The sequence below is a fragment of the Exophiala aquamarina genome (assembly GCF_000709125.1).
Source record: "Exophiala aquamarina CBS 119918 chromosome Unknown aczIA-supercont1.9, whole genome shotgun sequence".
Lineage (NCBI taxonomy): Eukaryota > Fungi > Ascomycota > Eurotiomycetes > Chaetothyriales > Herpotrichiellaceae > Exophiala > Exophiala aquamarina.
The window spans coordinates 112,540-139,447 of NW_013550579.1; the positions used below are offsets into that span (position 1 = coordinate 112,540).

The 26,908-nt window shown below is 50.5% G+C and overlaps 8 protein-coding genes across 8 annotated transcripts; 2 read left to right on the forward strand and 6 right to left on the reverse strand.

The window, feature by feature from the left end:
* Nucleotides 1–605: 605 nt before the first annotated feature.
* A1O9_09028 (uncharacterized protein) lies at nucleotides 606–1,802 on the reverse strand (the record flags this gene model as incomplete). Its single annotated transcript, XM_013401722.1, has 1 exon — nucleotides 606–1,802. One exon carries the CDS (start codon nucleotides 1,800–1,802, stop codon nucleotides 606–608), a length of 1,197 nt encoding a protein of 398 aa, XP_013257176.1.
* A 2,173-nt stretch (nucleotides 1,803–3,975) lies between these two features.
* A1O9_09029 (uncharacterized protein) lies at nucleotides 3,976–4,775 on the reverse strand (the record flags this gene model as incomplete). Its single annotated transcript, XM_013401723.1, has 2 exons — nucleotides 4,139–4,775; nucleotides 3,976–4,085 (listed from the first exon to the last, which is right to left on the reverse strand). Exons 1-2 carry the CDS (start codon nucleotides 4,713–4,715, stop codon nucleotides 3,976–3,978), a joined length of 687 nt encoding a protein of 228 aa, XP_013257177.1. The 5' UTR covers nucleotides 4,716–4,775.
* A 2,336-nt stretch (nucleotides 4,776–7,111) lies between these two features.
* On the reverse strand, nucleotides 7,112–9,165 carry A1O9_09030 (murein transglycosylase; the record flags this gene model as incomplete). Its single annotated transcript, XM_013401724.1, has 2 exons — nucleotides 7,112–8,232; nucleotides 8,283–9,165. 2 exons carry the CDS (start codon nucleotides 9,163–9,165, stop codon nucleotides 7,112–7,114), a joined length of 2,004 nt encoding a protein of 667 aa, XP_013257178.1.
* A 2,330-nt stretch (nucleotides 9,166–11,495) lies between these two features.
* A1O9_09031 (uncharacterized protein) lies at nucleotides 11,496–16,424 on the reverse strand (the record flags this gene model as incomplete). Its single annotated transcript, XM_013401725.1, has 5 exons — nucleotides 11,496–12,005; nucleotides 12,058–14,148; nucleotides 14,233–14,697; nucleotides 14,755–16,102; nucleotides 16,342–16,424. The coding sequence occupies 5 exons, from the start codon at nucleotides 16,422–16,424 to the stop codon at nucleotides 11,496–11,498; spliced, it is 4,497 nt and encodes a 1,498-aa protein (XP_013257179.1).
* A 1,501-nt stretch (nucleotides 16,425–17,925) lies between these two features.
* A1O9_09032 (uncharacterized protein) lies at nucleotides 17,926–18,909 on the reverse strand (the record flags this gene model as incomplete). The annotated part of the gene is made up of 1 exon (XM_013401726.1): nucleotides 17,926–18,909. The coding sequence occupies one exon, from the start codon at nucleotides 18,907–18,909 to the stop codon at nucleotides 17,926–17,928; it is 984 nt and encodes a 327-aa protein (XP_013257180.1).
* A 452-nt stretch (nucleotides 18,910–19,361) lies between these two features.
* A1O9_09033 (uncharacterized protein) lies at nucleotides 19,362–19,853 on the forward strand (the record flags this gene model as incomplete). The annotated part of the gene is made up of 2 exons (XM_013401727.1): nucleotides 19,362–19,404; nucleotides 19,522–19,853. The coding sequence occupies 2 exons, from the start codon at nucleotides 19,362–19,364 to the stop codon at nucleotides 19,851–19,853; spliced, it is 375 nt and encodes a 124-aa protein (XP_013257181.1).
* Nucleotides 19,854–22,962: 3,109 nt separating this feature from the next.
* Nucleotides 22,963–23,793, forward strand: A1O9_09034 (uncharacterized protein; the record flags this gene model as incomplete). The annotated part of the gene is made up of 1 exon (XM_013401728.1): nucleotides 22,963–23,793. One exon carries the CDS (start codon nucleotides 22,963–22,965, stop codon nucleotides 23,791–23,793), a length of 831 nt encoding a protein of 276 aa, XP_013257182.1.
* Nucleotides 23,794–24,337: 544 nt separating this feature from the next.
* Nucleotides 24,338–25,303, reverse strand: A1O9_09035 (uncharacterized protein; the record flags this gene model as incomplete). Its single annotated transcript, XM_013401729.1, has 1 exon — nucleotides 24,338–25,303. The coding sequence occupies one exon, from the start codon at nucleotides 25,301–25,303 to the stop codon at nucleotides 24,338–24,340; it is 966 nt and encodes a 321-aa protein (XP_013257183.1).
* Between the last annotated feature and the right edge of the window lie 1,605 nt (nucleotides 25,304–26,908).

A 26,908-nucleotide genomic window follows, 5' to 3' on the forward strand; every position in this document is an offset into this window, starting at 1 on the left:
CTTTGGGAAGGCGGATATCCATCCATATGACACATCCTTTGGGAGAGGCTTTATAGCATTTGGGAAACAAAGGTTTCATCCACCAACTTGACATTTAGGGGGCTAAATGACGCCATGACGTAGTCAGTTATTCATCTTTGGATACCTATGCCGGGCTACATGGATGGATGGATGGATGTACAACACCGGGATTCTATATCGACTTCTTAATTCAGATAATCAATCGACCACTGTTGTTTCTTCTTCTAATTCATTGTTTTTCTCTAACTCTGTTCATGATGCATCTGCGAGTTGATTTCTCCACTCAAGGTATGGGGACTCGGTAAAGATACAGAAACGCGCCGCGCCGAATGTCTATATCTCTAATTCCAGCCAAGTGTATCTGCGCGCTCTTTCTTTGCCCTGCCCCACCTACGCCGGGCTCCCCCAGTGAGGCGTTGATCAACGCGACCTATACTCAGTGTATATGTAATATTCGTAACGCCGTCATATGCTGCTCTCCGAGCGCTAGACCCCATTGCATTCAAACAGCAATTGCCGACCAACTAGATCAAGAAAGCAATCCAGACACAATCCGCTCAGAACGATGCTCTGAGGCTGCCACCTCATACCCTCAGATTGCGTTGCAGCCTTTCAACAAGAGACTCGAGCTCGGCATTGCGATCCTCCAACGAAGCGACATCCTTGAGCAGGTTGTCTTTCTCGCTTCTTAGAGCCTGCATCTTAGTGGCTGCCTTCTCGCGCTGTCGAAGGCTGTCCTCGAACATGGTCTCGATCCGCGAGATGAAGTGGGCGTCTATGCCGGCACCAGCGTGCATGGCACCGGCAGCCGCAGAAGGCATCATGGCGAGACTGGTTGCGCCCATTGCCATCTGTGACGACGACGACGAGGGCATGGCCAGGCCAGACTGTAGCTGCGTTCGCAGATCTTTGTTCGCGCTCTCGAGCTCTAGAACACGTTGTTCCATGGCGGCTGTCCGCGCCACCTGCCATAGGTAGTCGCTCTGCTTCATGCTCAGCTTGGTCCCGGAAGACGAGTGTGTGTGTCCAAATCCGCCCGGGCTCGACGTGTCGGGCATGCCCATGCCTGGACGACTGACGGCCCAAGTCGTGCTGGCAAGCTTCTCGCGGAGATCGATGACGTTTCTCAGATCCTCATCGCGCAGCAGTTTCAATTCGTCGTGCGCGCGGCGTTCCTTGGCCAGGAGGTCCCGGACTTTGATCAGGTTCTCGAGGTCTCCGTTGCGGAGCGTGAGTAGATCGAGATACTTTGTTGTGCGGGATTTGTGTTCCTTCTCTAGTTCTCGGAAGCGTGTCTGCATGGAAGAGTGTTCTTCTGCCATGACGGTCGGCTGGCGGCGTTCAAGGGTGGAGACTTTGGAAAGGAGTGTTTGCAATAGGTCCGTCATGGAGCCTGCAACTGCTAAGTCTGACCGCTGATTGAACACCGCTCCATTTGGTGAGGGTGAGAAAGTGGACGAGGGAGGGGCTTGCTCGTACGCCATCGGGCTTAGGGTCTGTTCTCTGGCACCGACAAACGCCAACTTCTCTCTGACTGGCCGAGGCGTCTTCAGTTCCATCTCCTCCTCAGCCTCCTCGCCTGGCGGCAGCGTCGAGCCAGAATGCGAGCCATTGTCGGTAGACATGGAGTCTCGGCGATCTAGATCGATGCGATGTACCTGTGGTTTTCTCGGAGCCCACGTGTCTGTTCCATGGATGACGTCGTGATCAGGACTGGTCCCAGGCGTGCTTTCGGCATAGCTGGAACCTCGACTTCGGAAGGATGAGACGGAGCCTGACATGCTATGTGCGGTTTGTGAGCGTGAGATGCTGCCGGGTGTCCACATTTCTTGACTTGAGACAAAAAGAAGGGGCGAGGCTGAAGGCGAGGGCAATAGTGGAAAATGTACAGGTGGATTAGTATTGTAAAGGCCGTGGTGAAGGCTGTGGTGAAGGCTGTGGTGAAGGCCTAGGCACAAAGGCAACCAAAGTGGTATGAGACAAAGTCACAGAAGACGGGTTAGAGTGGTCTGATGAAGAAGGAGACATCAACACAGATTTGCAACGGAGTGGAAATACTTATCACTGTGCGCATTTGGTCCCCTGAGCCAAATCCACTGTCAAGAGATGGTGGCATTGCAGGGAAGCCGGGTGTGATGGGCGATGTTGATGTTTGACAGTAACCGACCCCTTGCAAAAGCAACATGTTGGTCACTCCGTATTGAGAGTGGGAGAGAGACTGTAGATTTCACAGTGTCATGAAACATCCTGGCTCCGGTTTGGGGCTCTGGTCTGTGACGGCACTTGAGACACTTGGATACAACACCATTAGCCGGAGATCAGAATCAGGAGGTCCAGGTTCGGATACTGGATTAAGCGAATCTAGATCTGATCAGAGAAACGTTGGTGGAAGACAGGGAATTGGGATTCAAGAGTAGGTGATGGATAGATAATGCAATGGATTTGGACCTGGTGAAGAGAGAGGATGGATATTTTCTCACTTGATAAATAGGTGATAGTGTCTGGTACTAGGCACCCTAGGTAGGTCATCCTAAGGCGCTAATACGAAGGACTGATTATGAGGTACGTAGGCTCCCATCGGGGGTCATTGGTCACTAAACTACAGCCTATACGGAATATGTACAGTACCTTACAGTAGGCATCTTTGGCGGTTAAGTTAGTTAGACTGACTGGTGACTAGACAGTACTCGGACTCGAAGTAGTAGGTGGCTCCCAGGCGGGTAGGCCCTATAAATTATTGGTGAGGCAGTGCCAAGAAGGGCCGAGGGGGCCGAGGGGCCGCCTATCAACAAATTCTCTAACCGCTGGAGCAGCCCAAGCCTCGAGCCCCCTCGCTCGGCAGTGCCCTCGGGATCCGCGGCCACCCATTGCTTGGGCATTTGACGGGGTGAGTTTGGGGCTTCGATGAGCTTGGTGGCTCGTGGACGGAGTAAGTATTCTCCTGTTGGGTTCGTTGGAAGGTCGCGGTGGGGGATTGGTGGGTGGCGAGCGTACGAGTCCATGGTCATTGTCGTGGTGGGGAGTTCGGGGTGATTATTTTACCATCTACGAGTACTTACTACGGAGTACTCCTGTTGAAGTTGTGGATGCGGCTTGAGGGTGAGGCCCGTCTGCACCAGGGCCGAAGCGCCCACCGTCTATCTGTTGCTCCTCCACCAAGTGGGTTTCGTACGCATCCTACTCGGTATCCCGAGGCTACACCTCTCCCTTCTACGAGGTCCGAGGTATGTAGTTAGGACCATGCCGTCTCTAATTGAAGTTTGGGTACCAAAAGGAAGGAGTATGGGGCGTTTTGTACGATCTCCTTCGCCTACAGAGATAGCACACCTGAACCCAGATCTGTATCGGTTCTGACGTGAATTGTGGTCATGGCTCACAAACACCTCCGCGGCACTCTAACTCATGCTCACTACTACGGAGTACTTTGGTTACTATCAAAGTGTTAATTATATCGCTCCGGATACCAAACAGAAACGAGCCAAGGACCAAGTCCCACCACGGTGCGCTCGGTAGCCAAGGGGTCCTTCACAAACGACCGTATCCAACAGCCTACTGTGTATATTCTGCAAGCATCCGTAGATTTCGTCTCCGTGCACCGGTGGCATGCTTGGACTATACCGGCTTCCATAATGACAGGTTGTGCAAAGTACGACTCAAGCAGTACCTCGCACTCAACAAAGTGAATGTCCTTGCTTGGGCTGAGTCAAGCCAAATCATCCTTGACCTGGTATCAGCAATCCGAGGAGACATGAACAACAAAAAGAAAGCGCAAGAAAATAGCCTCCCCCGGCTCCACGTGGCATCCAGAGATCGCAGCATCTGAGTTGCCCAACGGCACTCCACTGCATTCGAGAAGGGTGTTCGATTACCGTCCGCCCATCCTTTACTACACTTCCATGCTTCGTTTCCTCACGTATGGAGCTGACTTTCTCTATGTGATAACGTATTTGCTTCTCAGCTAAAAATCTCACCATGTTGACCACGTTCCCATGCAGCTAGAGTCGATCGTTTGGTCGTTGTGGGGTCGTATCCTATCTCGACAAGGAGGCCTTTGCGCTGACGTCCTACAAACACCATCAGTATGATCACACATATCTAAACTACTACAATGACTTACTGTCGTCAAGAGGGAGATCCCAATTTGGGTTGAATCCCGTCGTCCTCGGATCCGGCCTAAATAACCGATCGATTGCTTGTAGAGTGCACTGCGGCGTTGTGGAGAACGCGATCAAGGCAATCAAGATGTCAAGCTCTCCTGCAAGTCTGCAGAGACCCTGCGCTGGTGGTGGCTGGAAAGTGATTGGGAGCAACCTTTCATTTTTAAACCACGAATTGGGACCTGGCAAAGGGAGCTGCTTGTGCTCTCCGACATGTCTGATTATTGCAATATCATTTTGCCCAGCCGACTGACAGATTCCAAAGCCAGGGTATGTCCAGGAGTGTCCTGAATCTGTGACGTTTTTCTTCGTGCAGTCCAGAGGAATGTGTAGGTAATTGTGGGTGTAGGGGTCCCAGAACATTGTTCCAGTGCTATATACCTGGAGTCGTGATTCCTCAGCTGCGCTCGGTCGACGTAAGCGATACATGCGCGGGGCATCAGAATTTCGGCCGGGGTCCCAGATATACTTGCCGGTCGTGGACTGGACCTTGAAGCAGGTGCTGCGCAATGGTGGACGCCAGTTCCCTCCAGGCATATCTGAGGCGTCCGTTGGGTCGTCCTCGTACTTAATATGCGAAACTTGTAGGGAAAAGGGCCAGCCACGTATGGCCATGTTGAGGGCGAGCTGCGACTGAAACAAGTACTGTAGTCAATCCTCCGTCGCCTTGATGGAGTAACTATTAGAAAATGAAGCCAGTCTTACACCACGCGGACCATGGAGATAATAAAAGGTTGCACCCGGTCGATCAGGGAAAAGCCGAAGAACTACAGTTCGAACAGGGAAACCTTGCGCCGGCACCTCGCGTCAAATTGAATTCGTACTTGGCGCATGCATGCACACCTTGATGTGCGTCCTGCCGCCGGAGACACAGCAAATTGGGGACATGAAACTCAACTCTAGCGCCTAAACGCAGGTCGGAACAGGTTTCCATACTAGAGGACTCGAGGTTTGTGCCACCTTTGGGCTTCAATAAGTATCCATCAATCAGTATCTTCGGACCAATCTGAACAAGAGCTTGTGCGCTCTTTCCATATCATAGGCGGTAGACTTATTTCAGTCTCAACGTAGACGTCACTTGTCGGCCTGTGGCTCTCGCTAGCTGAGGTTGCGAGTTGACACAAGGGATGTCATACCATGCGACGGGCGAGACACCTACCCTGTAGTGCTCCATGGGCCGATGATGGACAAGTAAACGGTCCGACTTATCCAGGCTGACTGCCATGGTAGCGACGCATTGAGAGAAACAGCCTTCCCAAATCCGAGATGGCATGAGCCACATCCCGTCAAAAACACGGGAAAGTTTTTGGACTAGATCTTGATAGGCAAGGACTAACAATCGCTGATCCAGACTTCGAATTTTCCCGAGGATGAGGCTCTGCGGCAATTGTCGGCAGCTTTGGAGGTATAAGGTGGGGGGTTGGCCACCGGACAAAAGGTGCGGTCGGTCGATTGCGTTTAATTATTATCAATCGCAATCATGAGTCGGGGGTTTTCTTGCCCAAGTCTCCGAGTCAGAAAAACGTGGCAGACCAACAGACCAACCTAAGCCAACGAGTCATGTGTCCGTTGAAAAGGGTGTTGACAGGGGGTTGCAGCGGGTTGTGCCGCGTTGTCTCTTGACATTGCAAAGTCGAATAAAGTCAGCAGCTTGCAACTGGAGTTTTGCTGATGAGAACGAGCAGTTTATATGTATCAGCAAGGAGCCCGCTTCTGCGGCGATGCAAAGAACAGCACTTTATTCGACTGACCTGTCAAGCGTGAAACACCATGCATTAGTGGATGCCTTTTCTTGTCTGCAAGGTTGCCTTTTCATTAACACCCAACAAGCATTAGTTGACATGTGTGCTTGATGCAAGGGACTAGCTTTGGGCTAGACAGGTAACTGATGGTCTCTGCAACAACGTTCAGCGCTATGAGTGGTGGAGCTGTACGTGGCCGGGGTACGATGAAATCTGGGGAAGGAGTCGATCGACTCAGCGGAAACGAGCAGGGTTGAGCGGCCGCAAGGTAGGTAAGATTCTAGGGGGTTCACCAAGACCTGAACCATGAATCAAGGGCTCAAGCACCGAATTAGGGTTGGCTGTCCAGGTTGGGCATGATACCGCAGAGATGAGATATATCCCGTCAGAAGACGCGAAGAGTGGCCAATCGGAGCCAGTGAGGTTGACAGCTGCCGTCCGTTGATTTGGGTCAAGAATTGGTATCCGGCGACCGGATACTGACTGCTCAGCCTGACGTGGCATGATCTGGCGACGAAGACGGGTTGATCTGGAGAGAAATACAATGACGGGTAATCACGACCACAAGAAGAGAAAGGGCTCTCACCATCCGATCTGCTCGAAGCATTCCCAATGACGATGAAGGCTTGTGAAGCCGAAGGTGTTGAATAGATCCAAGGCCGGTACATGGGATGGCATTTGTGCCTCTGCCATTTACTCGTAGTGCAACTGCTGGTTCGTTTCCGACACGTGCTACCCACGTGATGTTCACCATGGCCGCTGAGGGCAGGGAAGTACTCCGGACTCCGGACTCCCGTACGCAGCGCCTGGTTGAACATACGTCGCGTGCCGTCACTTCGACAACGAACGCGACAAAGAACACTCCCACCTCCAACAGTCAGACACAGGACTACTCCGTACACCTCGACGAGTTTGATCGACAAAGACATCTCAGCAAAGGCCAAAGCAATAACAATAACAATACTAGCAAGGCAGGTAGGTATGTTTAAACATTGTACACGAAAATTGGGAAGAACTATCAACAAAAAAACCATCATAAATGCTCTTGCTTCGACACGGCCACAACCATGAATCTGTGTACTCCGTTCTTGCTCGACCCCCCTTGATTTTCGACCTTGGTTCGTTCAACCTGCAAGTGATCCACCAGATTTACCTGTCATTGTCTACAAGGCAATGGGGAATGCAATGCATCTAGAAAACACCAGCACAGCCCCAGAATTGTTCGACACCGAATTGACCAGGCTCCTTCCATGGCTCATCTTCGTAGCTCAAGAACACGACTTGAGCACCCACGGCGCTCTGGATTCCCTTGAGGGCGATGGCCTGGTTCTCAGGACTGGGTACGGCAGCACCGTTGGCGTTACCGCCGTGTGGCCATCCGGACTCCAAAACATAGATGGATTTACTGGGGAATAGTCCGTTCAGAATGTTGATCTGATCTTGGATGAATTTGCCGGCCTTGTCGGCAGAGATCTGCGCGTTGAAAAAAGCATACAAGTTGGCACCGACAACATCGATGACGCTACCCAGGGCAGCTGCGTTCTTGCTGTCCTCCCAAACGGAAAGAGGCTCAGTTGTGGTGACAGGTCCGGTGTAGCCTGCGGCCTTGAATGCCCATGCGCTGCTGGAGATGAATCCGGCAAGATCACCGGCAGAGGCAATGTTGTTGAAGAGGACCTCGTTACCCACAACAATCAGCTCGACAAGATCCCATTGTCCCCATTGCACAATGTCGTCAACTTGACCCTTGGCAGCACCAATACCAGTCGAGGAGACCCACACACCAAGGATGAGCTTCAATCCGTTGTCACGAGCAGATTTGCCGATGTTCTCCAGGGTGTTGCAGTCAGTGCTGTACACGCGGACAGTGGAGAAGCCCTTTGCCGCGATAATGGCAAGGTCTTTGGCAATGACACCCGCGTCCTTGCAACCCTCTTGAGCGGTATATGGAGAATAGGTCAAGCCCCAAGAGTCACCGTTGGGGGTGATGCCAGGATAGCCACCACCATTTCCGCCGCTTGGCTTGGGCCATGTACCAGCAGAAGTGGTAGATACAGCCGCAGACGAGCTGGGAACTCCCCAACCGCCTCCAGTAGCGGAAGATACAGCTGCAGATGAAGTCGAAACCCAGTCGTCCCAGGTGCTGGTGCTGGTGCTGGTACTGGTCGAGGCCACGGGATCGACAGATGAGCTAGTCCAGTCAGCCCAGGTCTCACTACTGGTGCTTGTAGTCGAGGCGGCGGCTGCGCTTGATGAAGTCCAGTCGCTCCAGGTTTCGGTGGTTGACGTGACGGGATCAGCGACCGGGCGCCCTGGGATTACGTTAGCGTCGAAATCCCAATGCAGGAACCAAGATACTTACAGGTTGGAAGACCATAGGAGGTGATAACGGATACAGCGCACGAGCCCGGGGCAACAGGGGCCCATGATGGGCCGAACCATCCTGCGGAAGACCAGCCAGGAACAATGGTTGAGGTCACAAGGCTTGTCACTGGGGCTACAGGCTTGCTGGAAAGCACAGCAGCGCTCGACTCCCAATCGGCCCAGGTGGATTCAGCAGCCACACTGGAGGTTGTGACTGGCTCGACATACTTGGTAGTCGTCACAGTCGACTTCAAGGTGATGGTGGTGGTTGGCTCAACCCAGTCAACCCAGGTGTGGTCTGGATCAACAGATGATGAAGTCGCAGGATCAACGACCTTGCTGCTGGTCCAGTCATCCCAGGTGTAGTCTCCAGTGGTGACAGGGTCCACGGGCTTGCTGGATGTGGTGGATTCTTCCCAGTCATCCCAGGTGTGCTCTTCAGTGCTGGTGGTTTTGGCGGGGTCTACAGGCTTGCTGGAGGTGCTGCTGGACTCCCAATCAACCCAGGTATGGTCCTCAGAGCTAGAAGTAGTGGCAGGGTCCACAGGCTTCTTGGGGGTGGTGGTGGTGGTCGAGGAGCTCCAGTCCTCCCAGGTGTGGTCTTCACTGGTAGAGGTCACAGAAGCAGCAGCAGTGGTAGTGGTTGAACTGGCCGCCACTTTCTTGGTAGTGGAAGTGGTGGCAAGGTCAACAGGCTTGGAACCCCATCCAGTGGTGGTGCTACCGCCGTCAACGGGGTCGACGCTGGTCGAGTTCCAGTCGAGCCAGGTATCCCGAGCGACCTTGTTGTGTAGTTGAGCGTGCCTGTCCTCGACATGACTTGAGGCAGAAACCGATCCGATAACGGCTGCACCAGCAGCGGCAATTGTAACAGCTCTCATGTTGATGTTGGTTCCAATGTTTCTCCTATATTACTAGTAATTGTTGTGTTGTTTTCTAAATCCGGAGGGGATTCTAGACCGGTTTGATTCTTTTGGTGCTTGGTTAAACGAATGCCCGCGAAAGGAGTGGCGCGGTAGTGGGAGATGGGAAGCGAAAACGTCGGACGGCGACTGCTCTCGAAGAACTCAATTGACCGTGCGTAGAGCCTTGCGAAGGAGGAAAAGAAGGTGTGTGAGAGAGGCACAACCAGCTGCATATAGGCAGTGAGGACGGTGAGCAGCGAGCAGACGAGCACGAGGGATCCACATTCGACATGGGGTTTACCTTTTGAGAGGCCCGCAACAATTGTTCACAGGAGGGCGCTAAAGGAAATGGGATGCTAGCAATCGCACCAAAAAAGCCAACTTACTGGAATGTGTACATGCAGGCCCTAGCATGGTTAGGATTGGAGTTAAATTTCCAAGTGGGCCTGGAATCAGACAAGGCTGGTTCGTTTGCCCATTGCCACGCAGCAGGATCATTGGCCGGACCAACAGCGCAAGCTTGATTGAGGGAAAAGACAAGCCACGCAAGCGAAGCGTACTAACTAGTTGGTATGGGACCATTGAACCAACAGCTCTGCGAGCACCGCATACGGGGTCCGGTCTCTTGGAAAGTCAACAGATTGAACGGTACCTCCCCAGGCCGTTAGCACGCCAGAGGGCGCTCGCACACCGACTTATCGGCTCTGACAGGTTGTGACGAACACGTTGTCCATGCTCAAAGACCGGGGCTTTCGTACAAGGAAGGGCCCTTTTTGGGATCCAACTGGCCCTCTGGAAGGTGACGGGAGGCGGGAGGTTGGCCATCCTGAAACAGCCACATAGAGAGGGTACCAGACGTATCCGCGTCTGCCAATTGATTCATTGGAGGGAGGCGCTGGGATGCATGCAAGATGAGGTGCTACAGCACTCTGACCATTGGAGGAAGCGTGGAGGGGAGGCTCAGATCGAAGCGAAGTTAGAGCACAGCGCAGGGATTCGGCAGGTGGAGAGCGATCAAGATAGCGAATGGATGTGTGCAGGTCACGGTTAATGTTGAAGACTGCGAGAAAAAGGGGGCCAAAGGGGCATCCCGGAGATTTTTTGTTCCGTCGTACCATTCCACACTGGGCCTGGGCAAAAGCTTGGTTTGACGCCATTAAGATTGCACTGCGACCACATCTTCATCTCTTCTCCATTTTCTTGTTCCAAACCCATGTCTTGGTGAGAGCCATTGTCTCTCCTGGAGTCCTGGCCGCTTCAACCCCGGCCACAAGAACGCGGCCGCTGTGGGCAAACATGACTGTGTATGCCCTAGTTTCCCAGACCACCGAGATTGACCTTCCTCTTTGTCCCATGGCCCACCCCTTGTCCTCCACGAGTGATCCCTGCGGTTGACTGCTGTCATATTCGCAATCTCCGTGGGCCACTGTCCGTCATGCAAATCGTGAAATAGTATTACTTGACCAAGGTGCCCAGGCCTTCCAAGCATACTTTCGTGAATGATCGACATCATCATGCTCCATTATTTCTTGCTTGTAAGATTGTGCCACCCTTTGACCGTTGTCGCCATCATCAACGGAACGGGTAAAGCCTCTGTATGTCAACAATTACCTCAAGTTTGGTGGACATTTCACCAGCTCTCAAAACCAGGAAAGAGACTTCATGTACAAAGTACTTCTAGAGAAGCAACGCAACGCCTCGACACAGATTAACTTCAGGTGGACTCCGAGGCCTCAGCTTCCATTAGGCTTTTACATATTTCACAGGCCATCTCGAGACTCGCGTGGGAACTGGGAAGTGCACACGACCTGTCTTATTACGTTCTGACAGGTTTCCAGAATGCCTGTTTCCTTTTCCCTGCGGTTGAGTTTCGTATTAGACCGATTTCTAAATGGCTAGATGTCAGTCATCGGCGTCTTAGTGAAATAGCCCGTGGAACACACGGCACCGCTACTCCTACATCATAATACCGCGTTTATTAATGAGTATATTGCATGGAGCATCTGCATACATATACTCCTCAGGAGTGAGGACATCTGCCCATGACGGTTAGCATTGAGTACCTCAGATGAGATGTTCCGATTCACTTCGATATACAGACATCATTCCCATATCCCTTGAAAATGATCAAGCAAAATCTTTTGCTAGGTCACGGTCATTACCTCGTAGTGTTCTCCTCAGACGCCGCAATCATCTTCTCACGCCCGAATGAGCTTCGTAGTTCCAGCCACCGGCCCAAATACTGAGTACATGATTGGTCGATGAGCTATCGAGTGCCGTCAATTCTATAACTCTTCGCCCAATCCTCAAGCCTGGTCGTCAAAGTCGTAATGCCCATCCTTGAGCCCCCTTTCCCAGGTCGCTTTCCGACGTTCGACATCTTCAGCTCTCTGGTCCTTCATCCACGTTGTGTTGCGCACAAACTTTTCTCGGAATCTCTCATTCTCTTCAACCTTGCCAATCTCATACTGTTTGACCACCGGGCCCCCGTTGGTGTGATGTCGTATAAAGCCAAAGTCGTGGTGTAGAAGCAACTTGTATGTCTCTGGACTGATGAAAGCTGTTTGTTCGTCAAAGTGTGCGAGATTGCCATATACCTCATTGTATGCTGCCTCGATGTTGGCATTTTGAGGAGCGAGGGTACGTCGTAGATACGATGGTCGCACGCGTCCTTGATCTACACCCTCTGTTGCATCGGTCATGGTGTAAGATGCGACATAGTATTGCCAGCGGGATTCAGCGGTCATGGAATCACTGTCGAAGGTCGCATCCTCAGAGGGGAATAAGCGAATTGTGCACACTTGATCTTTTGGTATCTGCAGGGTGTTAGTCAGTCGCATGGGATGGAAGTGTGGACAGAACACTTACGTAGCTGATACGGTAGACTTCACCATCCTTGGATAATCTTTCAACTTGTTTTCTGTACTGGATTTCTTGCTTTCGTGTGGTATCGGGACGTTCTCTGTCTTTCAAGAAGAGGTTGGTGATGTCGACGCTCTTGTCCTTCGCATCTCCACCGAGAATGTTCATGATGAATCGTAAGATGGCACCCACTAGCTTGTCAACAGTGTATAGTTGCCATCCGGTTTTGTTGTAATATCTTCTCAATGTCTCCTCAAGGTGTGTTAACTCGCCTTGGCCGGTCAGGACCTCTTCGCACATCTGCAAGATTTGACCGTAGAATCTCTGCTTGCCATCGACGCTGTAGAAGAAATACTCAGGACCTTTGTCAATCATGCGCAGTTCAATAGCTGGCTTGACCCGGCCACTTGTTCCACGATATCGTGAAACTGCTTCTTGAACGTTTGCTTCGTTTTGTTTAATCGCAAGGAGTCGACTGTACATTGATTCGAATAGGCGGAAAAAGCAGTAGATGTTGGCGTTGGCATACAGGTTGAATGTGGTATGCTCGTATGCTTCGTCCATCGCCAAATGTCGTGCGGAATGGTCGTTGTTTGCAATATTAATCCAGGGATGTTGAGGGCCATCCGCCACGTCCGAACTCGTTGTGTCGTCTTCCATTTCAACCTCACTGGTAGCTCCTGGCATTGGCGTGGACTCTTTGCTTGCCGAGGCCACGCTATCTTCTTTGCCATGACGCCGTTCTAGTGCCTGTCGTCGAAGCCAGTCGGACTTTCGGCCTGATTTGCCCTTGGTAGGGGCTGGAGCGTCACTTTCATGACCATCTGGACCATCATCATGCTCTCTGTTTCTGGCGACCTCGGTGTCCATTTGTTCAAGGAATTTCTCAGTATCAAGGCCAAAGAAGCGTGGCACAAAGTCTGTGAACCAGGCTCGTATTCTCTCCTGTTCACCAGCATTGAATTGGGTGCGCTCTGATTCCAAGGATACAAGTACCAAACGGGTTGCGTCAGCAATCACATCAAGGTCTTGAAAGTGATACTCGAGTTGAAATTTGTCGGTGATGACGCCGTTCTCCCGATTTTTCTTGCTTTCCTCGTACTTGGCCTGAATCTCACTGGTGAGCGTCTTCTGCTGGAAGTTCTTTTTGTCCATGTTCCTAGCATTGATGCCCTGATGATCAAGGCTCTTCCAGAATTGCTTGTGAATCTGATCTCGCCAGACCTTCTCCCATTCACGCTGGACTTGTTTCCATTCTTCCAATTTCTGTTTCAGTCGAGCCAAGACTATTGGAAGAACTGCTGTGGGTCGTGAGAAGAGTTCTTGGAGGACTTTAGCACCAACATCACGACCATAAACTTTCATAATGATCCGCTTTGGGATAGCTTCGCTGGCGCCACCAAGACAGGGTGAGAGAACAAATTGGGCTCTGTCAGCATCGCTCATCACGCCAATCTGTTGCACAATGGGCTCCATCAACTGAATGGTGCGTTGGCATGATTCAATGTGGAAGTCGTAATCATGACGTTCTTCCTCAATTCTATGCAGGGCTTCTTCGTGCTGATTCTTCCGATGTGCAACAAAGCCTGAGTCTTCCGACGCCCAGGTTGGGTGGGAGGCCCAAACGTCATTGAGAACTTCGTAGCACATCCCATCTCGGCCTTTGCAGGTCTTGTTTTGATCGCGCTTTGGAAGATGACGATAACTTGGTCCAAGAGCACGGCAGTGGGCAAGATTAACTCGACCAGGATCAGGTCGAGCACGAGCCTCTACCACTTCCTCCTGCTCTTCGATATTAAGGAAACTCCTGAAGAAAGACATAAGATCCTGATTGCCTCCGATGAAGGACATGACTCTATCTGTCAGGGTGTACTTATCAATCAAATCCTGAGAATAGAGGTTCAGAAGCTTCAGGAATTCGGTATAGCTCGCGCGATTATTGATGTGTTTCTTCGCTCGGTCAAAGAACCCAAGCTCCTCCTGAGTCGTAGGCATGCTTGGGAAAGGAGGGAGAGGCTCTGGGGCGTGTGGAACAAGCGTTGGAGACGTGACAATGACATCAGTTTGAGGTTGACGTTGGTTGGTGAGTTTCGCCCGCTTTGAACAAAGTTAGCAGAGTACATCATGATTGCAGATAGATGGGCTCCTTGTGAGGCCTTCGAACTCTGGGGATGGACTTACCTTGCTTGCGTTACCAACTTGAATTGGAGCAGCCCTCGATGATTGTGTCAATGAAGCCTCACCAGCGGGTTGAGCTGCGCTTTGAGATGTGATAGCTGTTCCGGGCGCAACCCGGCGCTTCTTGTTGTCTTTGCTGGTACTCGGAGGATCGAATTGTCCCATAGGTGGCATTTTGGAGGCGGGGCGTGGAGTCTGAGCCTGAGGAACCACGGCTGCAGCATAACTTGACTCTCCTCGAACATTACTTGTTTGCTCTTCTTGCGCCATTGCGCGTGCAGCTTGTGCCTTGCCGTGGGCAGCTGATTCAGGTAAAAATTGCTTGAAATCCTCCAGTAGATCGGGTGCAGAATGGAACAATTGAGTGACTTGAGAGTAGACGTCCCCAATTGGCTTTGACTCACGTTGATAAGTCTGAAGGATCTCCAAAAACTGTTTGTAAATTTCTGGCTGTTGTGCAAAACGGTTCTGTCACAGGTCAGTGAATGTCTGCTAGAATGTACCAAGGAACAATAGGAAACCAACCTTAATTTTATTCACATAACTGATAGCATGATTGAATTCAACCGGCCCCCCGCGTTTCAATTCATTCAAGCCAGCTGAATTACCGCCGAATAAAGCACCTTGAGCAGTGAAGTTAGCTTGTTGACCTGGACCTGGAGAGCCGGCGAGTGCAGGTCTTGTGGCGCCATTGGTAACTGCAGTAACTGCATTTTGCAGCTGTGAGACACCACGCTGCTCCTGTTGACTGATCGCGCTTGCTACCTCATCTATCGGTCGGTCGGAAAGTGGTGGTTTGTAACCAGGTAACTCGGCAGATCTTGCACTTGGGGAAGTCCCTAGTGCTTGACCCCAACCATGTCGGCTCTCGAAGGGATCCTGTCGGTTAGCTGGTGGTTGAGCTGATGAAGCAATTCCTGCTGGCTCAAAAAGCGCGCGGCCTCTACCTTGCAGGGATTGAGTCATGGTACCACTCGGAGTTGTTACTCTAATAGCGTCTGGATTATCGTCAGTTCCGCATTCGATTCTATATCCCGGTGGGAGGAATGTGTTGAAGCCTTGGATTAATGCCGGATGGCCATTGAACAAATTGGAGACTCTCTCAATCACCCCAGGTGTGTCAATTGCCTGGCTCTTAAAATCCTTCATGATGTCCAAAAATCTATTGTATACGTCAGGATGTTCGCTAAAGCGCATCTTGACCTGGTCGAGGTAGCTCAACGCATCGTTCAGAATTGGTTGCTGGCCCTGGTGGGCCAGCTGAGCAGACGTCTGCGATGGAGAGGGACCAGGCATGAGCTGCGCACTCTGATGTGGAGGTGCCGGAAGTGGTTGGTGCAGGAATTGAGATTGTCGTTGAGGCTCGAGTTGAGGGGGTCCTCCAGACAGGGAATTGCCCGTAGATGAGGCAGGCCCACTGTACTGTACAGCGCCCGCGCCACCATTTGCTAGGAGACCATTTGGGCCGTGGATGGAATTTGGAACTTTGGAAGCTACTGGTTGATGCAGTGGGATAGCTGCATGACTTTGTAAAGGACGCTGCTGTTGCTGTTGCTGTTCTCGATGCATGCGTTCCATCTGCTCTCTTTCGCGTGCCTCGCGCTCTCTCATCATCAGTTCTTCCTGTTGTCTATGAAGCTCCAGGTTGTTACGTTCGCGAATCTCTCTTTCCCTCAATTCATGTTCACGCAACTCCCGCTCACGGAGGTCCCTCAGTTCTCTTTCACGATTGAGATACTGAGGCGAGTGCTGCGGGAGTGGATGTCCTGAGGGGCCTGTGGGGTGAGATTGCGATTGCGGGGGCGGCTGGGTGTTGTATTGATGCTGCGGCTGATGACTGGGAGGACCTTGTGTCAGATCTGCGATGGACAAGCTGTGACTGGCGGAAGGCTGGGAATGATGCTGATGATACGATGAGGGCGGCGGAGGTAGCACGTGCGGCGGCTGCGAGGGGGGGTTGGGACTATGCGATCACAGTCAAGGTCAGTAGATGCAAGGAGATGAAGGGCAGGATCATGCCATCATGGAGTGATTTGGCGCAGGAGAGTGCGGCGTGGGGATTTGGAAGGGATCAAGACGAGAATGGGGGAGGGAGGTGGCTACTTCACATACCCAAAGGTTCGAAAATCAGCAAAAGCTTCGCCCTGAGGAGGACCGGGCGGACCACGCCAGTGATCAGAAGGGTTTCGATTCATGGTGCGATGGGTGTCGACAGAAGAAAAGGCTGAGGTTGTTGGCTCCTGGACTTCCCCTCACGTGTGTACTCTCAGCATCTGCGCCAGACACGTGTGCGACAAAGAGACGCTGAATGAACGAAGCAGGTGAAACAGTGCCGGGAGCAGAACAGGCGAACAAACAGGATATCGACAACGGCAAACCCTGACAGATGGGACTTTTGAAGGAAGTGGAAGATGTCAGAGACCAGGTTGTGGGAGTGATGGAGAATAACACAAAAATCCACATCCAGGAGACAGGAAGGAGCAACGCCTGTCCTTCAGGTTCTCAACTTCTCCAAAGCCAAACCCAAAGCTTGCCGGACCCTTATTGGTCCCCTGGGGCAATGACATCGCTTTCTGCCACTAAGGCCTTCGCTTGACCTTCTTTGTTTGGTGCCGGAGAATCAGTTTCTCCATTTGCCGACGAGGACCTCCCAATACAGAGTACAAACATACCTCGGATACCAGATTACAGAATGGAATACCACATCTGTTCTAATTTGTTGTGTTTTAGGGCCAACGATAGTGAGTAATAGGAATAGTCAGGGGCTTCAGTGCTTAGCTGTGAGAGGTGAGTTGCATGGGCTCATTGCGGATTACCTATGTTTTCATTGATCAGTGAGCAAAAGTTAGGGAATCCAAAGAGCATGTCGCAAGGCTGAAACTTGAAGAAAATTGACGGAAGGGCACCACCAGGCTTAAACTCTTGTTTCCTACAAGCTGTAGTCAACTCTGCGCCCGTCGCCTGATCAAGGTCCGGTAGTGTGTCGTTAATGCGAGTCCCTAGGGAGATCCGTTCTGGGCCCCTCTCTACGTCGTGGCAACATCCTCAAATTGTTCGGGAAATCCCTGAAGCACATTTCTACTAACATAGGGGTCGAAAGACTCCAGGGGCGCGGGGAACGGCCAGCGGTATAGTAACAACGATCTGTATGTAGGGCAATTCGCAGCCAAGCACCCGAATCCGAGTTGTGGATAGGGTGAAGGTTCAACGACTAAACGGGGATGGGCATGGATCACAACATCCCTACAGGTAATGTGAGTTGCTTAAGATATAATCTACTCCCCGGGGAAACTCGGTGGTACAATCTACATTATAGTAGGTCCTTAAAATGGGAGCCTGCGGCTTAGTTTGACTCAACACGGGGAAACTCACCAGGTCCAGAAATGCTTAGGATTGACAGATTGATAGCTCTTTCTTGATGATATGGGTGGTGGTGCATGGCCGTTCTTAGTTGGTGCAGTGATTTGTCTGCTTGATTGCGATAACGAACGAGACCTTGAGCTTCTACATAGCCAGGTTGACTTTTGTCGGCCGCCGGCCTCTGAGAGGGACTTTTGGCTCCCGTCAATGGGAGTACGAGGCAATGACAGGTCTAGGTAATCTTGTTAACTCTATCGCGCTGGAGATAAAGCACTGCAACTACTGAATCCTACCTAGCTAATACGAGTGCCTGATTCGGACCATATATAATCCTCGTCACGTCAAGAACTTGCTGGCCAAACTCATGAGTCCTCCAGAACCACCACCTCCTCCACCTTTCAAGTACATTTGGAGTGCATATTTGGCTGCTTGATTGATCACAGACTGCTTGTCAGTGCCGCTTTGCACATTGCCTTGACCATTCTGCTTGTCAAATAGCTTAGATGCTTCCTGCATGGCCATTGAAATCATCTGGGACTGTGACTGTGACCCGGAGCCACCAGAGGACCCCCCAGAGCCACCCGAAAACATCTTCAAGGCTTGCATTGCTGCCCCTGCACCCAGGCTTGACGCGTCATGCTGTTGATTGCCCCCATCTTGCTGATACAGCTGCTGGTGGCTTTGGTGTAAGCGTCCTTCATCGATCTCTTCCGCCTGAGCACTCTGCTTGTTGTTTCCCAGAAAACTAAGAGCTGAGGAAAAGAGGTCTGAATTTCCCGAGCTCCCATGTTGGCTCTGGCGCAAGATTTCTTCTTGGTCCAAGTCGGCAGACGATCCTCCATAACCACCAGGGTGCCCTCCACCACCACTACCATGGCCACTCGTTACATAGCTTTGGTTTTGGCGCCTTTCATATGGACGTTCCTCGCCATAGCCTCCTGAGACCTGCTCCTGGCGGCCCTCATGACGACGACCTTCGCTGTAACCACCAGAGGAGCCCCCATACTGATCATCATTTCTTCGTTCGTGACGACGAGGAGGCTCGTTGTCATACCCTCCCCCTTGGTCCCCACTGTATTGTTCTTGATTTTCTTGGCGACGGTAATATTCGTCTCCACGACCCTCGCGGTTTTCTTGTCCTTGACTTCCATATTCGTTTCCATCACGACCCCCGCCTTGTCTGCTGTAGCCAACGCTTTGCTCATTGTCATCGAAATTTTTGGTCTCATCATAGTAGTTGTCAGCCCCTCGACCGCCTCCCCCGTATTCGCGAGGATCGGGCCGCCCAGAGTTTCCACGGCGATCGTCGTCGTATGACATGTTTCTGCGAGAGAGTTGGTTCTTCCTGGGAGATCTCTAGAGGTCAGAGGAATTTCCGAGGTGATCAGATATAATACCAAGCTAATATCTTGTTCTAGTAGAAGTTATGATGCTAGATAGAGGCAACTCTTTAAGGCCTCTTTTCTTTGACCTGAGCTTGAGCTTGATCGGCAGGTACTTCGTAGTGGGTTTCCTCAAGTGGCAGGGGAGCAGTACGGGCCGCGTCAACAGATGGTCTGATGACATCATGCAAGCTGGTTGTCGGCAGGCTTGGCGATCTAACTCTATAGAAATATCACAATTCCAGCCGGGCCTCTACACCGCAGAAGTGTGCCGTACAGTGAATGCCTGCAAACGTCTGTATATTGTGTGCACTGTAGTGTGGCAGACTCTCCTCCCAACAGCCCAGCTTCTTTCCTTCACAAGCAAGAATAACATTTCAAGGACAAACTATGGCCGACACAAGCTCAGCGTCTGCTGCTAGTCCCGATCAATGTGCTTCCTGTAGCAAGGCTGACACAGGTGCCACCCTCAAACGCTGTGCCAAGTGTCAAACAACTCAATACTACTCTCGTGACTGTCAAAAAGCACACTAGAAAGAACACAAAAAAGTATGTGCAAAGCAAGCAGCGGCCTCTGCCTCTGCCTCTGCATCCACGACAGGGCCGTCTTCAGCCTCGGCCACTGGCAGTGCACGTGGTCTTACAGTCGCCATTGAGAAACCGTTCCATCGTCTTAACGACCGAGCATGGGTCCATGACCGTCCAGAAGAAGACACATACAAGCTCCTCATCGATACCTACAGACTCCGAATGGATGATGACTTCAAGTTTGAGGGCAAACGAAATGCGGGCAGCTTGTACGCGAATGCATCGAACGGTATTGAAGCCTTCCGCCAGTTCCTCCGGCTCGCAGAGAGCAGAGACGGCTTGCTACCACCATAGTGATCCAGTGAGAAAGCTAGTCAATGTGAGGAGGTTAGAAACGTCATTGAATGGAGCTCATTGTCACAAAAGGCGGATAAAGCGCAGATCATCGGGCATTACGGTGATACAAACATGCCAATGCAGATGAGGTTGTTTGGAGAGCAGGTGTACGGAACAGGGCCTGGTGGACAACCCGGTGCTCCAATTATCGCAATGCAGATGAGGGCTGAAGCGGGAGCAATGCTCAGTTCGACTCTCGACGCGAGTAGAATGTTCGGATCATGACGAAGGGAGGAGTCTTCATGAAGTCTGGACACTCCCAGCGAGAAGAACAATCTTTGCTGAGGTAAGCTGAGGGCAATCTGATGCCACCGCTTATGAAAAGCATGTTATAAACTTATGAATGATGGGAGAAGGATAAACGGAATCGCAAAGAAAAGTTAATGATAAGTGACATGGGGCCATTCCTAACAACAATATTGTCTCCATAATTATCTCAATCCAGCATCTTCAGTACGGAGTACAGTAAGCCTGGGCGCCACGTAATGAAACACCACACCCTAGTAATGAAACAGTGGTAGTTTTTGCCACCGCAGCGATATAATCATGATTTGGCTGTTCTACAGACTCATTGGCACTGAATTGATATATGATCGGTGCTAGGGTGTCATCCAACTGTCTATTCCGCGTACGATTTCTAGTATTGGTATGCGTGGTAGACCTCGCTGTCGCCTCCAAGGCCTCTATACCTTGCCTGGCCTGTCTAATCGTCTCGATACTCGCAAAAACCTCATTACAGTCGATTCTGACTCGCGGTTGTTTCCTAGCGACTAGCTCATCTAGCTGTGTACGCTGAATAGCCAGTTGCTGTGATTTAAGCGTGATATCCCAATGTAATCGATCGAGAACTTTGCCGGTTTATTGAGTAGTAAACGGACTGATCGAGAAAGCGTTTCACGCATTGAAATTGACTCCGTTTCCTGTCGTATTTCACGGTGATTTTGAGGTGTATGAATAGTGCTTAGTTCATACGATTTAGCCTGCGTGATGGCGGTGTCGTCGGTAGTATTTGGCTGTTTTGGCTATCTTGTAGGACTTAGTGAGATTGAATGACTTTACGAGGGTCCCAGGGATAGATACCAGCCGCATTCCATCCCGTACGGATACGGAATGATGATAGACCCTCATTGCTTGCTTTTTCATAGGTTTTAAGAAATTTGCTCTTCTTTATGGCCGAGGCGTCGTCGAACCTGGCTAAGTTAGCAATTTCATCCCTGTAGCGATATTTGATTGATTAATTGATTTATTCTTACACCTAGAAGCCTCTTAGTAGGCTTATTTCGGGAAAACTATCTAATTCTATAGTAGGAAACCCCTTTGGGGTAGAAAACCCTACTATCTACAGACACTACCTCCTCCTTTCCCTTTATACCAGGCGAGTACTCTTCGTTACGAGTAGTTCCGCCTCGATCACCTTATAAGCTTTTCCAGGCCACTCTTCCTCGGCACTAGGGCCTCCTCTCCATTCTTCTCGATGATCTCCGCAGAGCTCGTAAGCATTTTAAGCTCTTCGGTGATGTTCGCAACTGTTCTGTTGCGCTTGGTCTGCTGGTAATCCCGGGGCTTGACCCCCTCTTGACTACCAGTCTTCTGAGGCATCACGCCTCCTTCTTTAGTTCCTTCTTCTTTTCGATACTTCACTTGACTTCTTCTTGGTCCTTTAAGCCCTTTCTGATGTCTCGTAACTGTGCGCAATCAGATTCGAATTCACTCTGATAGCGACGTTTTAGGACTGAAAAGTAAGTAAGATTAAGTGGCTGTAGAATATGACTTGAATGAGGGATTAAATAAACCAGGACACTTCGATATATATGGCATTCCCATATAAACTCGTATATAGCGTGACTTTTATGTCCGTCAAGAAGAAGTAGTCGATAATCATCCGTTGCTGATTGTGGAATGAATATTTGACGTAGCCAGGCTAATCCAATGTCATTTGAGGTCCATCCATTTGGCGATACCGTATATAAATAGCTAGGAGTGTCAGGATCGGTAAACCAGGTCGATTGAAGCATATTTCTTTTAAATATAACGAGGCATTGAAGTCGACGGCCATTTACTGATATTGTCTCGATAATCGATACCCATTCTCGGTTTTCTGGTGTTGCTTTATATAATGAAGTAGTAGTTGCTTTACTAACTATTTGTTAGTTACTATAAACACCTAATGCGATGCCTGTCTCGTCCATATTGTAGATATTTAGGCATGAAATTTAATATTGCTCTCGTACAGCATTAAAATGCTTAAACCAATAAAGTCGTAATCCGTAGATCTTTTTATCTACTTTAGAGCGGATCTCAGGATAACGATGAATAAATCGTAATATCCATTTTTGGCCGATACTTAAGGGCCCCGTAGAATTGTCTTAGACAATTACGGCGAGTTCTCGTACTTGAGTAAAGCTAGGAGGGTGTCCTTGCGCCTCAAGGTCGAGTATCCATCGTACGAGTATTTGCTCATGTTCATTTGATAGTAGTTGCTGTGGCTCACGAGCAATTACTCGTGAAATACCATCTCGTAGTCGACGGCCGAGACTGACATGGTTGACATCATTTGCTGCCGCGGCAGCGCGAATACTAGTATATCGGCGATTTTTGTAGTCGGATATAAGTGGAGCATTCTAGTCTCTCGATTTGAGGCCATTTTATCGTATAAATAGATAGATTGGTAGAGTAGATAGGTGTAGAAGAGGAAGAGTACTCTTTGGAACGCGTAAAACCGCGTGTTTCATTCTAGGGTGCTTCATTACGTGGCGCCCAGACTTAGCCCTGTTGTGTCGCTTAATAATTAGATCTCCGTGTATCAGTACATACACGTGCGTTATAACCGGCGACTCCTCGAGGGCCCCGCAGATCTCTCCCCCAACTGCCCCTGGAAAGTCCGAGCCGTCGGCCGAGTCTCACTCCGATTGCGGCGGTTATAAACGCATGACGTTGATTAATTTCCTCGCAGCCACCTGAACCATATGTCGCGATAGCCCATATATCGATTGGTCGACCTCTCTCTACTATAGCCCTGGCCAGAAAATCCTTGAACTTGTCCCATACAGTCTTCGATCACGTCGCCATGCCCAGAACCGTGGTCACAAGTCAGACACTTCGATATTTGCGCCGTTTGTGCGATGCCGCCGAACCCGTCACCACGCCTCATCTTCGCACACCGACAATGAAGTCAATACGCGCGAGCCCTGGACCTACAATCACACGAGCGCATATTCCCCCTCCCAGGCATCAACTGCATCAACGCAGAGCACTTAGCACGGCCCACACAATATTGCAAGAACAGCAATCATCAACTTCAACTAGCAGGGTCGCAGAGCCATCGTCCCCTACAATCCCAGACATCACAAACTTCTACACACTGTTCCCTTCAACCCTCCCCTCGGGCCCACCACCGTCAGGGTCCTTCGCTATCCCACTGGGCACCCTGAAGCGCGAATTCCTCCAACTCCAATCGCAGCACCACCCAGACAAGTACAGCACATCACCAACTCAGCACTCGAAATCCCTGGCTTTATCATCGCTCCTCAACAACGCATATAAAACGCTATCCGACCCTCTCCTGCGCGCTCGCTACCTCCTGGAACATACTTACAACATCGACATCACCAGCGAAGACAACTCGACGCACCGGGGCGTGACCGATCAAGCTACGCTGATGGAGGTCATGGAGGCGCAGGAGGCGATTGAGGCGGCCCATGATCAGGAACAGATCGATGCGCTGAAGATCGAAAACCGCAAGAGAATACAGGAGGCGGAGCAGAAACTGGCTCGCGCCTTTGAGGCGGAGAACGTCAACGCCGCGAAGACCGAGTGCGTGAGGTTGAATTATTGGCGCACTTTGCAGCAAGGGCTCGACGACTGGGAGCCCGGAAAGGAGGTCAGACTGATACACTGACCGACACAACGAACGTCATGGTTTAAGAGGAGAAATTGGAATCACGCACTCGTCCATTATCATCTACTCATCCTGCGTTTCGATGTTGGGCACAACCATCCACGGCCAAGTTTGGCGCGCATGGTGGTTTGGATACGCCAATGAATTGTCCGTCTCACGTAAGATGAACCAGTTATCACCAGCCTGCCGCTTGACCACAGAATCGTCAGATGCATAAGGCACCCCTCGGATCGATATTTGATCGTAGTGTGAGAGGTACTGTATGACTATTATCCATATTAAACTGGATGAAGTAGAGTTCAGCAGCTATGCGGAGCGTCCTCGTGATGTGTCTGACGAGGACACTCTCTCTGCCAACAGCTGCATTTGTTATCATCGTCTCCCATCATTGGACAATCCTATGTATATCAAAGCCTTCAACATAACATTTGCAACAGTGCGAATACCTTGTCAAGAAGAATCCATATTCAGACTGTCCACTGGCTTGTGTTCAACGTGAGTTCGCTCTTTTGATCTTCGGTAGCGGCCCTCAGCCATCAACGATTTATCGGACGCTTTGTGGTCGAAAGTTCACGCTGGATACTCGTTTCAGGAAGTCAAAGTCTCCCTCCAGTTCATTCAAGCTGTTCGCCGATTGATTTCTCATATGTGCCGAGAGAATGGAAATGTCTGGCATCAATCTCCACTTCACTCCGTCGGTTAGAGTGCTGCTCCTTACCCTCTTCAACTTTCCTTCCAGCGAAATCTTCTTGATCGTCTCGTCTTCTGACGGTGTGTTGTCTTTCTCCGACTCTTTGATCGGGGAATTCTGCTTCTTCGATAGGGATTTTTCATATCTGGTTGCTTCTTTCTTCACTTCAGCAGCAAGTGCGTTGTTCCATTTGTCGTTTTGGCTTTGTGGAAAGTTAAGGCTGATGGAGAAAATTTCGCGATCAGGATCCTCCAACATTGGGCTTCGACCATGTGGAAGCTTGGAAAGAACCAGACGATCAAGGCCGCAAAAGTTTTCGGTATATCCCCATGGTCTGGAGTAGGCTTTCTCTTTCTTTGAAAAGTTGACACCGAATCGAGTCCAGGTATGCTCATAGTCTTTATCCGGCGTAAAGAAAATGTCGGAGAAGATGTTGCACATCCAATCCGGAACATGAAGAACATTGTCCAGATGGATCGTGTGGATTTCTTTGCTGCCAGCCGCTCGACGTATCTTGATTTCGACTGATCCAATGCCCCGGACTGCGACTTGACGCTGATCAGATACAGTGAGCACGTATGATGTAAAGGACACATAAGTCTTGAAAGAGGCCCGGTCTATCGCGACATGGGTATTTGAGGCCGTTGAAAAGATCCAGTCATGGCATTGGAGCTTCTTTGATTTCTTGAACGGAACGGCGTATGAGGTGATGCGATGGTGCTTGAAGCCTGCCAGACTCGGATCAGATTTGGAGTAGTAGGAGATGGGTTGGATTGTGGCAAGTGACAAGTCCCCTCTTGGATTTGGCTGTGGTTCCATCCTAGTTAGAGAATCAGACGCAAGGTTGGGTACTCCGTGGAGCAAGACAAGGGGAGAAAATAGCAATGTCAGAGTATCTATCACCAAAGGAGTGGCTCAGGCATCCCAAGAAATGACCTGCGAGAGTGAAAAAAGTGACTGTGGTTGGGTATTTTCCCTCCGAGTAGAGTGCGATGAGGGCTTTGCCGAATGATGGGGACTATTTGAGGTACTAATGAGTCGGAATCGGGAGTCGAGAACCCCAAGCAGGCGCATTGAAGAGACTGTCTGTTCCTTCCCGACAACAACAGAGTCGTGCAGACAGGAACCTACAATGCACGAACGCATCATGTGATTGTGCGTTTCAATTGATTTCAGAACTCGATATTGATCGGTCCTTTGGGCAAATTGGAAATATATCGAGTCCTAGGCGTTGATCGGCCACTCAGTCAGTTGCTGTATGTAGCCCCTTTATCGTTCAGCCTCGCCTCCACCAAATCCCGTGAGTCATGACCCACCTATACAGTCTACTAGCACTAAGTCCAGAATCGGTATCTCTACATTTAGGAAATTCGCATCATTCCCAATTCTTTCAAGATTTAATTCATGAAAGCACAATGGTTTTCGTTCATGGCAGCAATGGACGATCTGCAATCAGTTGCCAGCAAGTCACGAAGTCTTATGACTGTTCTCGATTCTGCCATACTGTTCTTGCGGAACAACTCACCCACCCAGGATTACAAACGAATGGAACCGCAGTCTTCAGCAATACGACGATGTCCCGAATTTCTTTGCTTTATACTTGTACCGCAAATTTCCTACCAAAAAACAAATCGACAGAGCTAGTCACTCCCTTGCCCATACAAAACCTGCCACTCAAACCAGCTTTCCAATATCAAGCAAAGATTCCCTAACTTCAGGCACAGATATCAATCGGTATGGCCGAAGGTACCAACAGGCCGATACCTAAAGTTTTGGCCCGATGGAGCCGGACCCTCTCACGAGCTAAAACCTGGCGACCCTCCTCGAGCCGCTAATCCTAGTGACAGTGGTACATCGACTCCTTTGGGGGACAGACTTCCAGGCCCGCCACCGCCACGGCCCTCCACAGCTGGTTCGTCTCGATAGATAGGTTGAGACAGATTACGCTTTCGATTTCATGTCGGCTCAGCACATATGCTGGTCTCACTGCATGATGGGGAGAGAGTGTGTGGGGGGTTATCGGTGTCCGTGCCTTTCAAACATAGTGGTGCTTCTATAGTTTTGTGAGATATCTGAGGGATGCGGTTTGATGGTCCTGAATAGTATTCGTCATTTGCCGCGCGCTCGAAAATTCACAACGACATTTCTCGTCAATTGATGACCAAGAGGGCTATGGGATACTCAGGCCGTACCATATCACTGAGTTAGTAGCCTCATAGAGATATCTACAATACTTCCTATTTGACAAATCCAGGGCCAACTTTCATGAGTGACCTTTGAGAGTGAGGACTGTTCTCTTGGAATTGGAGATTGGACTTATCGTAGTTTTCCTGCGTATACTGACAAAGTGAATGACCAGAACTAGATGGCAGTCTCGAACTTGAAAGCCCGACATTCATTATCAAAAGTCGGTGGGCGCATGCA